Source organism: Berghia stephanieae, chromosome 5, assembly GCF_034508935.2.
Source record: "Berghia stephanieae isolate SIO BIC M18660-M18661 chromosome 5, UCSD_Bste_1.3, whole genome shotgun sequence".
NCBI classification, from domain to species: Eukaryota; Metazoa; Mollusca; class Gastropoda; order Nudibranchia; family Aeolidiidae; genus Berghia; species Berghia stephanieae.
In genome coordinates, this window is record NC_088364.1 from 8076965 (window position 1) to 8092335 (window position 15371).

The following is a 15371-nucleotide window of genomic DNA, read 5'->3' on the forward strand; positions in this document are numbered from 1 at the left end:
AGTTTAATTCATCAGAGAGTTGAAGATCTTGGCTTATACAGTTTATTAATTTTTATTCACCTCAATCTATTCTTTTAAAATAATAATGTCGGTGTCTACTTTTTACATGTTGAATTTTTTCCCCACGAACACACAAATTACTGGCAAATAAAAAAATATATAATATAACTGTTTTTACAGAATGATTTTATTACTGGTAATTCTATCACCCATTGACTGAACTGATTATTTGTAAAATCTGCTAGGACATAATAATATCTGTCATTGGATTAATAATAATAATAATAATAATAATAATAATAATAATAATAATAATAATAATAATAATAATAATAATAATAATAATAATAATAATAATAATAATAATAATAAAAATAATAATAATAATAATAATAATAATAATAATAATAATAATAATAATAATAATAATAATAATAATAATAAATTGAGCTTTATATAGCGCAAAATCCACTAAACGTGCTCAAAGCGCTTTACAAGGGGTCCCTGGCCAACTCAACGGGACATGACGCCTGTTAGGCGATATTACAATTTTTCGGACAAAGACAACGCTGTTAACGGCCAGGTACTCATTTTACACCTGAGTACGGTGAGAGAATGTGAGTGTCATACCACAAGACCGCATAGCGGCATTCATGAAATCTTCGCTTGTAATTTTCCGTTAGGAATCACCATCTGGCCGCCACGTTGCCAGATTCATTTGCGTGCACCTACAGACTTTATTAGTGACCCGATTTTGATCGTTGATGGCTCAAAAGATTCGTCTCGATCTATGCTAATTTCCACAGTACAATAGTATAATGATTAAAATAAGACAAGTGCTTGTACGTAATGGCCTTTATTTATTTCTCCACAAACATTGCGGGTTCCCCCATAGTAAAAACAATTTAAGGTATCCCCGACTGTGACTTTTAATTTGTGGCTATAGATTTTTCTCTCATTCCGACTTCCCTAGTGACAAAGAAGTAAGCAGGCACTGGTATAAGATAAAGATTTTGAAATAAGTGTGTATGAAACAGTGCCAGATGAAGCAAGAAAGAAAAATACTAGAAAATAAAATCCCCCAAAAATCAGCCTGCCTCGGTATTATATGATTGTTTTATTATTAGGAGCAGCGTGTCTCAGAGGTATAGTCTTTGCTTCTCATCCAATAGGTATCGAGTTCAACTACCCGTCTCCTTATGTGATCTTCTAGTAATTCACCTCGCACTAGCTCACTTTGCGGCGCTGCATTGCGGCTGACGTCTGGGTTGTTCCAGTCTTCCCTTGTAACGGGTAATGAAGACAAGTATCGGCTTGAAGATGAATAAAGGGAATTTTATTTTATTTTATTTATATTTTATATATTTTTAAAAACCAGAATGTCAATGTTCAACCCCCAAACCACCATTACATAATACTCTTTGAGGATGGGAGATCTACCCGTTTCTATAATATAGAATTTGTCTTATTGTTGTGTATTCCAGGTGAGATAGAACGGATACAGAAATTCTGGCTGGCCGGGGCCTGTCACAAGAAGAAAGAAGGAGTGGGCGTGTCCAGCCACACGCTGGGAATATTGAATTTCACTTCCGCTTTCATTTTGCTGGGCGGCGGGATTATACTGGGAGCCATCCTGCTGACGCTGGAACACATGTACTTCCGGTTCGGCCGGAAGCAGCTCAAGAAATGGGACAAATATGGCTGCTGCTCGTTGGTTTCTTTGGTAAGTTTTTTGACCTGATGAAATAAATGTGACCCGGCGATTCGAACTGGTATTATTTCATAAGATTCATTTTATAGTCCAAAATATGAACCTCGGGTTAATTCTTTCTCTTTTATGTGGAGTTCCGATAACTCAATTGGTAGCGCACTCGCTTCACATGACAAAGGGACTTTGACGATCCCGGGTTCAGTCAAGATTTTTCTGACCCAACCCCCCCCCCCCCGACCCTTCCCATCCCATCCAAGTCTATCTGGCAGTGATTGAATAGCTAGAGCCTGTTAGATCTGGCGGAAAGTACTATGCGATGAAAATAGCGTCCTATCCAAAAGGCAATGATTTGCTATTGTCCGAGATAATTTCTGGCTCTATGGGTTCTAAAGGACCGCTTTCTCATTTATGGAGGACGAAAGACATGGTTTTTTCAAGTGACAAAAACTGAAATGTACGCTTTTTTTAATTTTTTGGTCATTTCTAGTATTCTACTAAAAAAACAAACACTTTTTGTCATTTGATCCGCTTCGACATCATAACGTTTTGAGATCACTCAAGTTTGTATACTTTTGGGGTGAACCAAGCACTGAGTGAATTCAGTTTTCGACAGAAACGACGCTATTAACGGCCAGGTGATCATTTAACACCTGTGTACGAAGAGAGAATATGAGTAAAGAGCCACTCGGAATGAGACTCAAACCCATAGAAGGAATGAACTTGACGTCACTCAACGCCATTTTAATGATTAGTTCTCACTAAATTGTATCAATCAGGCTATAAACGTTCAAAGTTACAACATAGTTTTGTGTGTTGATAAATTATGTCCGGCTAGATGTTTTGAGTATTTTGGCTAAACGCAAAGCATCAATTGGTTCGAAAACGAGTTTCCTACAACTAGACCGCAAAACCGATTCATTTCCTTGGTGAAAACCTGCCAAAATCTGACGCCAAATTATAATACTTCCTAGGATGCCGCTCGTAAAAGGCTTTAGAAATCAACGACCTAGAACCAACAGTTTAGGAAAGAAAAGAAAAGATCACACTGGCCGCTTGAAGCCGCCATTGTAGTCAACACTTGCTATTGAGGATGTTTAATTACCTCCCCTTACCCTTGCTTCTTCCAAAGCATCATGGGTCAGTCATTGACCTTCGAGAGGTCAGTGAAGAAGGAGGAGGTCATATAGACTTCCACACGCATCGATAGGAAGCAGAAAACCGTTCGCTAAAGGTCTTTTTACAATGTCTTGCGGGTTGAGACGTCTATTATCAATGGCCGACTAGAACCTTGGACATTGTAGATTGTATTGTGAGCCCGCGACTATAGGGAATGAGATTAGCGGAAGAGTAATGTCCCTTGATTGGACGTCTCCTTACAGAGAGAACGTCAAAATGGTTTTGCGCATGCGTCTCTCTCGTCCTCGCTTGCGGTGAATTAGATAAATTAGATAAAATTAGATAAATTCCCTTTATTCATCCCTAAGGGGAAATTTTTCTCTAGGGTCTATTCCAAGGGAAGACTGAAATAACCCAGGCGTCAGCCGCAGTGCAGCGCCGCAAAGTGAGCTAAGGCTAGGTGACTTGCTCAAGGCCACACAACGCGGCGGGTAGTCGAACTCGGTACCTTTCGGGTACGAAGCAAAGACCTTACCTCTGAGCCACGCTGTCCCATAAGTGTCTCATGCCGCACAACCAACATGACGTTCTCTCTCTAATAACTTTTCCGCTCCTGACTTCCAATCAAGGGACGCTACTCTTCCGCTAATCTCATTCCCTATAATTATGCACTGTACCACTTCCATTTAATATAACTTGCCTACTAACTACTACGGAACAATCGTGGAATTACGACATTTTGGCTCCAATTTCAGAACTACACGAGTATCTCTAAGTCTTTAAAACTTATTGAGAATGAAAGTTGATGCCAGACTACATAGTTTTAAGAATTCCGAGGTGTTATTAAATCCTTGCATGAGTAAATTGTCGATTTATAGAGTTAATAATAGCGATTTCTGTTATTTAAAACTCCTATAAAACTATGAATTTTTAGCTTTTCAAGTAGGCAGGTCTGTTTAATTGTGACCCATTATGTCTATCTGGTGTTATGTCAGAAAGAACTAAATTGGAAACATTCAGTTAGAAGCTTGGCTGTCCGTTCAGTGAACGGAGCCCGGTAATAAACGTGATGATAGATAAGACGATCAACTCAAAATTTATGATAAAAAAATAAATAAATAAAAATTTAGCCTTTATATAGCCCAATATCCACTAAACGTGTTCAACGCGCTTTACAAAGGGTCCCTGACCAACAGCAACACGTAACATGTAGAACGCGACAACGCCTGTTAGGCGGTATCGCAATTTTTTCAAGTTTTGAATCAAAGTTCAACTCAATTAAATATTTCACGACTCCGTAAGATAACTCCTATCTTATATATTTCGATCCCTTTTCGTAGAATCATTTCACAATGCCAAGAGCGGAAAATGGTTCGTGTAAATTTTAAGAACTTGTTTGTATTTGTTTTTAATGAGAGAAACCACAAACTGGTATCGATTCAATACAAGTACTCCCACCTGATTGTCATACTCGCTAACCGGAAGGTTGACAATCAAACACGTGGAAAAAAATGATGGCGTCTGTTTTCAATGGGATTTGAGGAAACAAATTTGATTTTTATATAAAATCATCACGAAGTCTAATCAATTTCATACACGCAAACCATCTTCATATCAATTGTAAACACATTACAAGACTTGGTGACGATTGGTCCAGTGGTTTCGGAGCCTTGGTTTTTCAAAAAGTCCAATTTGTCAAATTATATATTATAAGATAAGTAAAGATCAGATAAATAGGGACCGAGACGTTTTAGGGGTTCCCTCTCCCTCCCCCCACCCCCATCTCCTCCCCTTTTTTAAAAATAAATCTTTTGTTTTCTTTTATCACTTTCATTATTTCCCCTTTGCTTCTTTCAGAGCATGGGTCAGTCGCTGACCTTTGAGAGGTCGGTGATGGAGGCCATCGACTTCCACAAGCACCACAAGTGTAAAGACCCAATCTGTGAGACCCAGCTCTGGAAGGTCAAGCATGAACTGGACCTGGCCCTTTTGAAGATCGCACAGCTCCGGAAACAAATCGCGTAAGTTTACTTCTGTTCTCATATCTTCGAGTTCTTTTATTTGTGTCTTTTGTCCCTTTTGGATTGCCCACTCCACCTATCTCTCTCTCTCTCTCTCTCTCTCTCTCTCTCTCTCTCTCTGTGTGTGTTTGTCTCTCTCTCTCTCTTTCTCTCTCTCTCTCCCTCCCTCCCTCCCTCCCTCCCTCTCTCTCTCTCTCTCTCTCTCTCTCTCTCTCTCTCTCGTTGACCTAACTCAGGCAACACATTGTGAAAGCGTTTTGTTTATTTGTTTTGTTTTTGTTTTTTTTCTTCGTTGAATTGTTTATTTATTTTTGCGGTATTTTCATTATTTCATTTCTTTTTTACTTTTAAAATTTGTTTTTGGTGTTAATTGTATTTTTTTTCTTCGATCCCTCTTGAAGGTCGCGCAGCTCATGAAACGAATTGTGTAAGTTTGTTTTTGTGTTCCCTTTGGAGTGCCTTTTGTCCCGTTAGGTTGTTCACCTCAACCAACACTCTCCATCTCTCACTCTCTCGTCACCAATCTTGTCTATTCCGCCTCTCTCTCTCTCTCTCCCTCTCTCTCTCTCTCTCTCCTACTCTCTCTCTCTCCCTCTCTCTCCCTTTCCCTCTCTCTATCTCCCTTTCCCTCTCTCTCCCTTTCCCTCTCTCTCTCTCTCTCCCTCTCCCTCTCTTCTTCTCCCCTCTCTCTCATTATCTCTCTTTATCTATTTATCCATCTATCGGTTTTCTCCTTCCCCTTTCATTTTTATCCGTTTTTCTTTGAGACTGACGTATTCCTATATAAACGACTGGGTCCTCCCGCCTAAGCGTATATTATTATATACATGTCTAAAGTTGAGCGTATATTATTATATACATGTCTAAAGTTGAGCGTATATTATTATATACATGTCTAAAGTTGAGCGTGTATCATTATATACATGTCTAAAGTTGAGCGAATACATGTCCATTGTCGAGTATATATTATTTTATGTTTTCCAATTGCTTTCTCTGTCTGTCTTGGAGTGGGATTATTTGGTTTTGTCCTGACCCTGGCCAGAGTCCTTGGCTGGGAGGAAAACAGTCGAATGTATAGTTATAGTTTTGGGAGATTATATTTTTTTCCTTGTAAATTATCTCTCTGTTCTGTACTGTTATTTTTTCTTTTTTTTTTTTAGCATATGATTTGTAAACATTTGAGTGTATACCTTTTAGTGAAGACCTGTGCTGGTATCTAGTTGAGACTTTAAGATCTCAAACTGAGTACACTGATAGTGTGCTCTTAGAATCTACATCTATTCCCTATTTGAACCGATTCCCCCTTGTCTTACTTTTTCTTCAAGCCCTTTTACTTGTACATCAAGAATGTCTTTACTGTCCAATTTTCTTCCTTTTTACTGGCGCTGATAGACCAAAATGTGTTGCAAGCGCCGTAAAACCCTTAAAAAACAAATCACAAACCAGCGATCCAGATTCAAACATGCCTAGTACTACGAAAAATTCGTAAAATTACAAAATTTTGGCTTCAGTTACGTCATGAGCATCTCTAAGTCATTAAATAATGATTTTGAAGTATTTTCTAATCATTGTAAAGGTAAATTTTAGTTAATTATAGCAAATACAATTTTTATCTCCTAAAACCTACGATTAAAAAAAAATCTAGTTGGCCGGTCTGCAGGTTGCATGCAATTTTGTTTTTATTTTTTCCCATCTTCTTCATTTGATTATTTCAGAATTGGCCGCTAAATCGCCTTGTGTGTTTGTTTGTTTGTGTGTTTGTTTATTTGTTTGTCTGTTTGTTTGATTTGGCAGCGTAGAATCAAAGCTCACTGATTTTGATGAGAAAGTTAGTGGAATCCCGCCCGACGCACTGGGTGGGGATCCTGACCTCCCATAGCGGGCAGGGAGGTACACACTGTGTCTTCTATCCCCTTATATCTGTTTTCCAACATGCTTTCTGTCTTTGTCTTGGAATGAGATTATTTGGTTTTGTCCTGGTCTTGGCCAGATGCCCTGGCTGAGAGGGAAACAGTCGAATGTTTAGTTAGTTTTGGGAGATGATATATTTTTCATTGTAAATCATCTCTCTGTTATGCACTGTATTATGCTTTCTTTATATTATATATTATGATTTGTAAAACATTTGAGTGTGTTCCTCTTAGCGGGGACCTGTGCTTGTGTCTGGATGAGACTTTTAGGTGATCTCAAACTAAGTACTTTGATAGAGTGCTTTTGGAATCTACACCTGTTTCTTATTTGAACCAATTCCCCTTTGTCTTCCCTTTTCTTGGATGCTTTATTGTAATTCTAGAACTTTTTACTCTCCCATTTTCTTCCTTTTTACTGGCACGGATATGACCTAAATGTGTTGCAAGCGCCGTAAAACCCTTAAAAACAAAACAAAACAAACCGCCCGACGCATTTCAGGCTCTGAAGGGCTACTTTTAACAAAGGGGGGGGGGGGGGGGGGGGGGGGGGGCAAGAATCAAACCACCTATGATACAAATGCATACTAGTTGTTTTTTTTTTGTTTTTTGTTTTGTTTTTGTTTTTTTCTTCATTGGGTGAATTCAGAATTGGCCGCTTGATCGCCTTGTGTGGGTTTTTGTTTGTTTGTATGTTTGTTTATTTGTTTGGTGCGGCTATGTGGTCTAGTTGTGTGACACTCGCTTTTGGATAGGAAGGTTCTGGGTTCGAGCCTCGCTCGGCGCATAGTTGAGTCCTTCGAGAAGGCTCTTTACTCACATTCTTCTCTCTCGCCGTACTCAGGTGTAAAATGAGTACCTGGCCGTCAAGAGCGTTGTCTCTGTCCGAAAAAAAATGTAATATCGCCTAACAGACGTCATGTCCCGTCCTACATGTTAAATGTTGCTGTTGGTCAGAGCTTGTCAAGCGCTTTGAGCGCGGGTGGTTGGATGGGAGCATCACCCTTGAATCATATACCTATGATATTCGCATGGGTGTACGATCCGATAGTGATGTCGTTTCTTCTTCTCTTTACTAGCCTATCCTGCTTCTTTGGTTTGTGATTGTATTTTTGACAGGGGATATTTTTTTTTCTGTAAATCTTCTGCCTGTTTGTTCTTGGTTATTTATAATTTAGCTTATGATATCTTTTAGGTTATGATTTTGATTGACATTTGTACTATTTTTGTTAGATTGCTTGTTTTTTTGTTTCAGCGGTCTCTCATATAACCTCAATTTTTGTGTTGGAAGAGACCTAAAGCAACAAACAAACAAACAAAAAAAGCGCTTTGAGCACGTTTAGTGGATATAAAAGCTCAGTCTTGTTTGTTTGTTTGGGGACCAAGAATTAAACCACAGATACAATTGCATACACGTTTTTGTTTTTGTGTATGTTTTTGTTTTTTTTTCTTTCTTTTTCGTTGGATTAATTCAGAATTGGCCGATGCATCGCCTTGTTTCTTTGTTTCTTTGTTTGTTTGATCCGAGATTTGACATCGTAGAATCAAAAGAAACCTCCATTATTTTGATGAGAAAGTTTGTAGAATCCCGCCCAACGCCTTTCAGGATAATTGTGATGTAAATAGATTTTGTCATCCAACGCCGTGGGAGTGACACGTTGGCATGTCGCGTGACAGTCTAAACCTTTGTTCCTTGGGAAAGGCAATTTTGTCGTTGTGTCTTGAGGGAGATGTCTTCTCGGTCATAATATTATGTATAATTCATTGTCTTGTTCTTTGCGCCTTGTGGAAGACACTGTCTTTGAGACACGAAGACGCATGCAACTGTTTTCCGAAATCAATTAATATGATTATTTAGGGGTTATGTTAATTATGCGGCTATGTGGTCTTGTGGTATGACACCCACTTTCGGATCGGAAGGTCCTGGGTTCGAGCATATTTAAGTTCTTGGAAAATGCTCTTTACTCGATATTCTCACCGTACTCAAGTGTTAAATGAGTTACCTGCCCGTTAACAGCGTTGACTCTGTCGAAAAATAAGTTTGTAATATTTCCTAACAGGCGTCATGTCTCGTTCTACATGTTAAGTGTTGCTGTTGGTCAGGGCGCTTTGTAAAGCGCTTTGAGCGCGTTTAGGGGATATTGCGCTATATGGAAGCTGAAGGTGTTTTTATTAATATACGCAATATTTTAAAAATACATCGCCTCTAAGCCGGATTATGTCGGGTATATTGAGAAACTAAAATGTTTCGTTCATTGTCAAAAATGCAAGACTGGGTGAGGTTCCTGACCTCCCATAGTGGGCACGGAGGTACTGACTGTACCTTCTATACCCATATATTATCTGTTTTCCACCTTGCTTTCTTCCTTTGTCTTGGAATGAGATTACTTGTTTTTTTTCCTGGCCTCGGCCGGAATCCTTCACTGGGAGGGAAAGAGTCCATCGTCTAGTTATAGTTTTGGAAGATATTTTTTTTCCTTGTTAATCATCTCTCGTATATATATATATATATATATATATATATATATATATATATATATATATATATATATATATATATATATATATATATATATATATATCAAGGCACAAAGTTCCCAATCAAAGTCATTTTTAATTCATTAATATTTTTAACATATTTAGTTTGAAATTTAAACTGTTCCATCTTTTGGCATTACGTTTCATTTTCATCCAGCTACAGAAACTGGATTATACTCACTCCATATTTTCTCTTAACAATGTTCATTTTATACTAACCATGTTGAAGTTCATTGTTACAATTTAACATCTAATCTTTCTCCCAACCCCAACCACCAAATCTTCCAACAGACATACAAGCTCGAGTCTTCTAAGGGATGAAGGAGAGGAGGAAATTCCTCCAGCGGAGGCTGTTGGCGGCGAGGAAATCCCAACGGAAAATTACCACAACGGTTCCACAGCTCCTAGAAGACGTCGCCAAACCAAAGCCGACGAAGGAAAACAAAAAGACGCCACGACAAAGCCTCTTCTCCACTCTGACGGGGGCGATAGCGATAACACCAATGACGACGAAACCACCAAATTCCTCAACAATACCGAGAATAACTACAGTCTACTTCAAGACGACAGAGAACCTCTTTCTGCGCCTGCGCCTAAACCCAAACCCAAAGCAAAACCCAAACCTCCCCCTAGGAATTCGTCCTGCCCCGATTCAGATCCTACCAAACCAGCCGTCAAACCACGCCCGGCTGCGAAGCGTCCTCACGAGAGAAGCAGCCAAAGTCACGCGCATACTCGGAGCAATGGCGTGAACCCGCGAGAGGACAATACTATACAAAAGCAACCGCAATCTCTGCACCAACGGCACGGAAACAAAGTTCACCCCAAACACGACGATTTACAACAGCAATCGTTTCCCGACGCAAGAAGCAATAATTATAATAATAATAACAACAATAATAGTAATAATATAAATAATAATGCTAACAGTAATACTAACCCAAGCGCAGTTGAATCTAGCCCCACCTCCATCCCTCCCCCTCCTTACCCTGGTAATATCGATGAGACGATACCTCTCACACTTAACTCACCTCACGCAGGAGGCGCCGCCACCACTCCCATTTCTTCCTCTTTTTTCACGTCACCCCCATCCCCTCCTCTACCCCCTCCACCGTCCCCACCCCCCATTATCGATAACATACAAGACCCGTGCAGCAACGACTCCCCAATCTCCTCACCGGCGTCATCTCGTCCCGTCAGCTGCTCCAACCCTTACGAGCGGGCAGGGGCCATAACTCCGGCCCCGTCTTCTTCAGACGCTCCCACGTACGAACCAGTCGTCCTAGACACGGTCACGGGTTACCCACCTTCTTCTTCCCCATCCTCCCCCACGTCTTCCTCGTCCCAAACCTCCAACAACCCTCCTCTTTCCCCTGGGGGTATGTCTGACCTTTCTAACGAGGGCATGTCTCTTCCCAGCTCTCCCGACAGACTTTCCTACTCGAGCGGGAATTTTGCTAACCCTAACCCCATTACTAACCCTAACCTGAACAACAGACATCAACAACAACAACAACCTTTATCATCAACATCCACGCCACTGCTACATGGGAACCCCAATGCGACGAACACCTATTTACCCCAGAGTCCGGATTACACGAATTCGAGTCCCTCGTCGATGGATAATTTGAAAAACAACTCCTCCTCCTCCGAGCCGAACTCGGTGGTAGAGAATAATAGCAGTTCGAAAGAGAGGGGAAGAAACGGTGACGTCACGTCGATGACGTCGCTAAAAGAGGCGGACAATGACGTCGATTCACGGCGGGGTAGGAGTGATGACGGTAACGTATACGTGAACGTGGACGAAATGGGCGGTAAAGAAACAACATTCTGATGATTTCTGTGTTTATAACAGCAAGTTGTGATACTGTTACAATTAATAACAATAATAATATTATTATTCAATTTAAGCATTATAGACGTGGAATGATTAATTCGTTGAATAATGATTAATATATTGATTATTTTGTAATGATCAATTAATGAATTATGATTAATAATGAATTTTATTTAGATCTGATATAATGAATTATGGAGTTGTATCTGAGAAGAATACTATACTATTTTTACAACATGTGTGTTATTTATTAAGTATTATAACATATATTAAAAATATTAATAATATAAATCTTAAAATATAAATGTGACTCGCCGTCTCAAGGCGGTATTAGATATGACGGGATGAATTAGGTGGTTGAACTTGGAACTAATAGCCACAACTCTGGAACCTGGGGAAATGAACGGGTTCGAAGTTTGAGTGAATAAGTGAAGTGAAGAATATAGAATAAAATAAATAAATGAACATAATGATATAATTCCGTTTATTCATCCCATAGGGGAAATTTGTCTCTATGGTATATTCCAAGGGATGACTGGAATAACCCAAGCGTCAGCCGCAGTGCAGCGCCGCAAACTGAGCTAGGGCGAGGTGACTTGCTCGAGGCCACACACAGCGCAATGGTGGGTGATCGAACTCGGTACCTTTCGGGTACGAAGGAAAGACCGTACCATACCTGCCTAATCTTACGAATTTTTCTTAATTTTTCGTAATTTTACGAATTTTAGACAAATTTCATGGCCAAATACGAAATTTTACCGTTGAGCCACTCTGTCCCATATATCTTGTGAAGAATGTATCAATAAAGATGAGGGAAGATTGAGTGAAATGGTTCGGACATGTAAAGAGACGAGAGAGGGAAGGAAAGTATTGGACTTGCAATTAGCGGGAAAGAAGAAAACAGGACGTCCAAAGACTAGATGGTGGGATAAGGTAAAGGATGATATGACAGAACTGGGCCTGGAGGAAGATGATGCTATGCATGCTATGAATCGAGATGCACGGAGATGTGGCATTCATTATGGCAACCCTGCAAAATGCGGGATAAGCTGAAAGAAGAAGAAGGAATATGAAACTTTGGTTTAATGAATTGTGACTTCCTTCCGGTGTGCTATAAATACCATTTCCAGTAATGAGAAAGATCCAAAAGCTTGTATTTCTCATTTTATTTCGACTTTTTACAGCTAGGTTCATCTCGACATGGGTGGGGGGGGGGGGGGGGGGGGTCCCGATCGCTCAGTTGGTAGAGCACTCGCTTCTCACACAATGTGGCCTAGACCGATCCCCAGGTGCATTCGAGATTTCTTTTTCCGACCACCGCTCACTGACCACCCAGCAGCAGTGATTGGGTAGCTAGATGTGATAGACCTGGCGGAAAGTACTTTGCGATAGACTAGCGTCCTATCCAAAGGGTATCAAGCAATCGCTATTTTCAGTTTTACGCGGTAGAAACCGGGATAAATGGCTCGGAAGGACTACTTTTTTTTCATTTCGACATAATCGGACCGTTTTGAGACGATGGGTCACACAACTATTCATGAATTTTACTCATTATTTACGTCATTTGCTCATCTCTACTTTTATGAATTTTGTTATTGTTTGTTTTTTACGCTAATTGTGTTTTTAATTTTATAATAAAATAAACATCGGGGCAAGTTACTGCTAAAAGCTCTTATCTGATCATTGAACAAATAAAAATGAAAAAATAACGATAAGTGTTGAATGGTAAGCTGCAATTTATTAGACGAAGACAGATACTGTGGACGTTTCGGGTTTCCCCTTTATCAACAAAACACGATGAATAAAACAATTAAGCGTTTTGTTCATCGAAACACCCACAGTATCTGAATCTGTCTTCGTCTAATAAATTGAAACTTACAATTAATTCAAAACTTATCCTTATTTTTTTTTTTCCTTTGAGCTTCGAGCAGCAATATGTTCATCTCTCTTATCATTGATAAATAATGTTTTAATCGTTAAGTATCATCAAATCGCAAGGTGCTGGGCGGGGTCTATTCGACCTCCCACAATTTGCACGGAGGTCGCACGCTGTGTCTTCTATCCCCCTATAATATTATATGAGCCCTCGCCAGAAGCTGGATCCAAAAAGCACTGCAATGAAATAATAAAAACAAAATAAAATACTGTAATAGATTTAGATGCTATTCCTAACACTGCCTCAGAACCCCCCCCCCCCCCCCCCCCCCAAAAAAAAAAAAACAAAAAACAAAAAAAACCAAAGGCAAAAACAATGTGAGCAGTTATATAGCGCAATATCCACTAAACGTGCTCAAAAGTGCTTTACAATGCCCCCCCCCCCCCTTAGCCAACAGAAATTCTTTTCAACCAGGACGAAACATGACGCTTGTCTGGGGCCTTTAAAAAAGAATAATAAAATTCCCTTTATTCATCCCATTGGGAAAATTTGTCTTTAGGGTCTATTCCAAGGGGAAACTGGAATAACCCAGGCGTGAGCCGCAGTGCAGCGCCGTATATTGAGCTAGGGCGAGGTGACATGCTCAAGGCCACACACACACAGCGGCAGGTGATCGAACTCGGTACAATTCGGGTACGAAGCAAAGACCGTACCGCTGAGCCCACGACGTAATAAACTAACACTGAAAACGGCCAGGTACCCAGTTTACACCTGAGTACGGCGAGAGAGAGTGTGTGAGTAAAGAGCTTTTTCCAAGGACTCGACTATGCGCCTCTCAAATCGAGATTCGAACCCTGTACCTTCCTGTCCGAAGACAAGCATGCCCACTATGCCAAACAGCCTCAGAAATGAATTACTTGAAAAAGAAAATATACCTTTACTTGTTATTCCTATTTATAAGGTGTTCCGATAGCGTAGTTGGTAGAGCTATGTGGTCTTGTGGTATGACACTCGATTTCGGATCTGAAGGTCCTGGGTTCGAGCCTAGCTCGGCGCATAGTTGAGTCCTTGGAAAAGACTATTTACTTACATTCTTTCATCGTGCTCGGGTGTAAAATGAGTACCTGGCCGTTAACAGCGTTGTTTGTCTCTGTCGGAAAATGTGTAATATCGCCTAACAGGCGTCATGTCTTGTTCTTCATGTTACGTGTTACTGTTGGTCAGGGACCCTTTGTAAAGTGCTTTGAGCACATTTAGTGGATATTGCGCTATATAGTTTAGATCACTTCCGTCACACCCAAAGGGTCTGAGATCGATCCCGGGAGAGTTTGAATATTGGTTTTTTGTCTGACCTCCCTGTCCCGCCAGCAGTGATTGGGTAGCTGGGTCTGTTATAGATCTGGCGTAAAGTACTCTGCGATACACTAGCGTCCTATCCAAAGGGTATAAAGCAGTTTATACCTTCCGTCTCCATGAGCCTTATGGCTTTGCTGAAGGACTAGTTTTATGATTCATATAATATTATTTATGCCATCAACGTTTGAAAAATATATACACTAAAAATAATAGGATTATTATTATCCTTATGATTTGAATATTCAACGCCTTCGACAGTGGCAGGCCCTGTCCGGAGTGTGGAATATTCATGAGCTGGGTCTAATTAGGCATGCATGAAAGCCTGAACAAAATAAATTATATATAAGAAAAATGTATTGTTTTCAGTTGCGTGTTTCATAATATGTAACCCACCCTCACAACAAAGTATTATGTCGGAATGATTCAGATTCCTAAAAGTGAATAAGGAAATACATTAATGTGAAATGTGAATTTTGACTTTGATGCAAGGCCTGGGATATTAGTATTCTTTACAATAGAAAAAGAAGAACCCAAAACATAAATAAAAAAAAAAACAACCCAACCCCTTAATACAGCCCCCCCCCCAAAAAAAAAACAAAACATAAATACAAAAAAAAAAAAAGAATCCCTTAATACAGCCCCCCCCCCCCCCGAAAAAAAATAATTACAACAAAAAAAACCCCCAAAAAACATAAATACAAAAAAAAAGAACAACTACATAAATACAAAAAAAAAAACATAAATACAACCCCCCCCCCCCCAAAAAAAAAAATAAATAAAAATAATTAAATTAAAAAAAAACAAGAAACGTGAGCATTTGTTCAGCGCAATGTCCACCAAACTTTACAAGGGTCCCTGACAAACAGTAACATGTAGAACGAAACATGACTAGGCGATATTACACTATTTTTTTTCCGACAAAAACAACGCTGTCGGTGGCCGGCAGGTACGGTTAGACAATGTGAGTGAAGAGCCGTTTTTCCAAGGAGTCAACCATGCACCGAGCGAG

The 15371-nt window shown here is 39.8% G+C and overlaps 1 protein-coding gene across 4 annotated transcripts in view; it reads left to right on the top strand.

The window, feature by feature from the left end:
• LOC144972353 (uncharacterized) overlaps positions 1 to 15144 on the top strand; it is a 395531-nt gene extending 380387 nt beyond the window's left edge. For 3 of the 4 annotated variants that reach the window (XM_078913460.1, XM_078913459.1, XM_078913462.1), the window contains 3 exons: positions 1485 to 1723; positions 4685 to 4848; positions 9585 to 11362. In XM_078913460.1, the coding sequence (XP_078769586.1) occupies positions 1485 to 1723; positions 4685 to 4848; positions 9585 to 11127 (1946 nt within the window). In that variant the 3' untranslated portion in view covers positions 11128 to 11362. Of the gene's footprint in view, positions 1 to 1484; positions 1724 to 4684; positions 4849 to 9584; positions 11363 to 14937 lie in introns of those variants that run through there. The other variant, XM_078913461.1, reaches the window with a different exon arrangement.
• Positions 15145 to 15371: the final 227 nt, after the last annotated feature.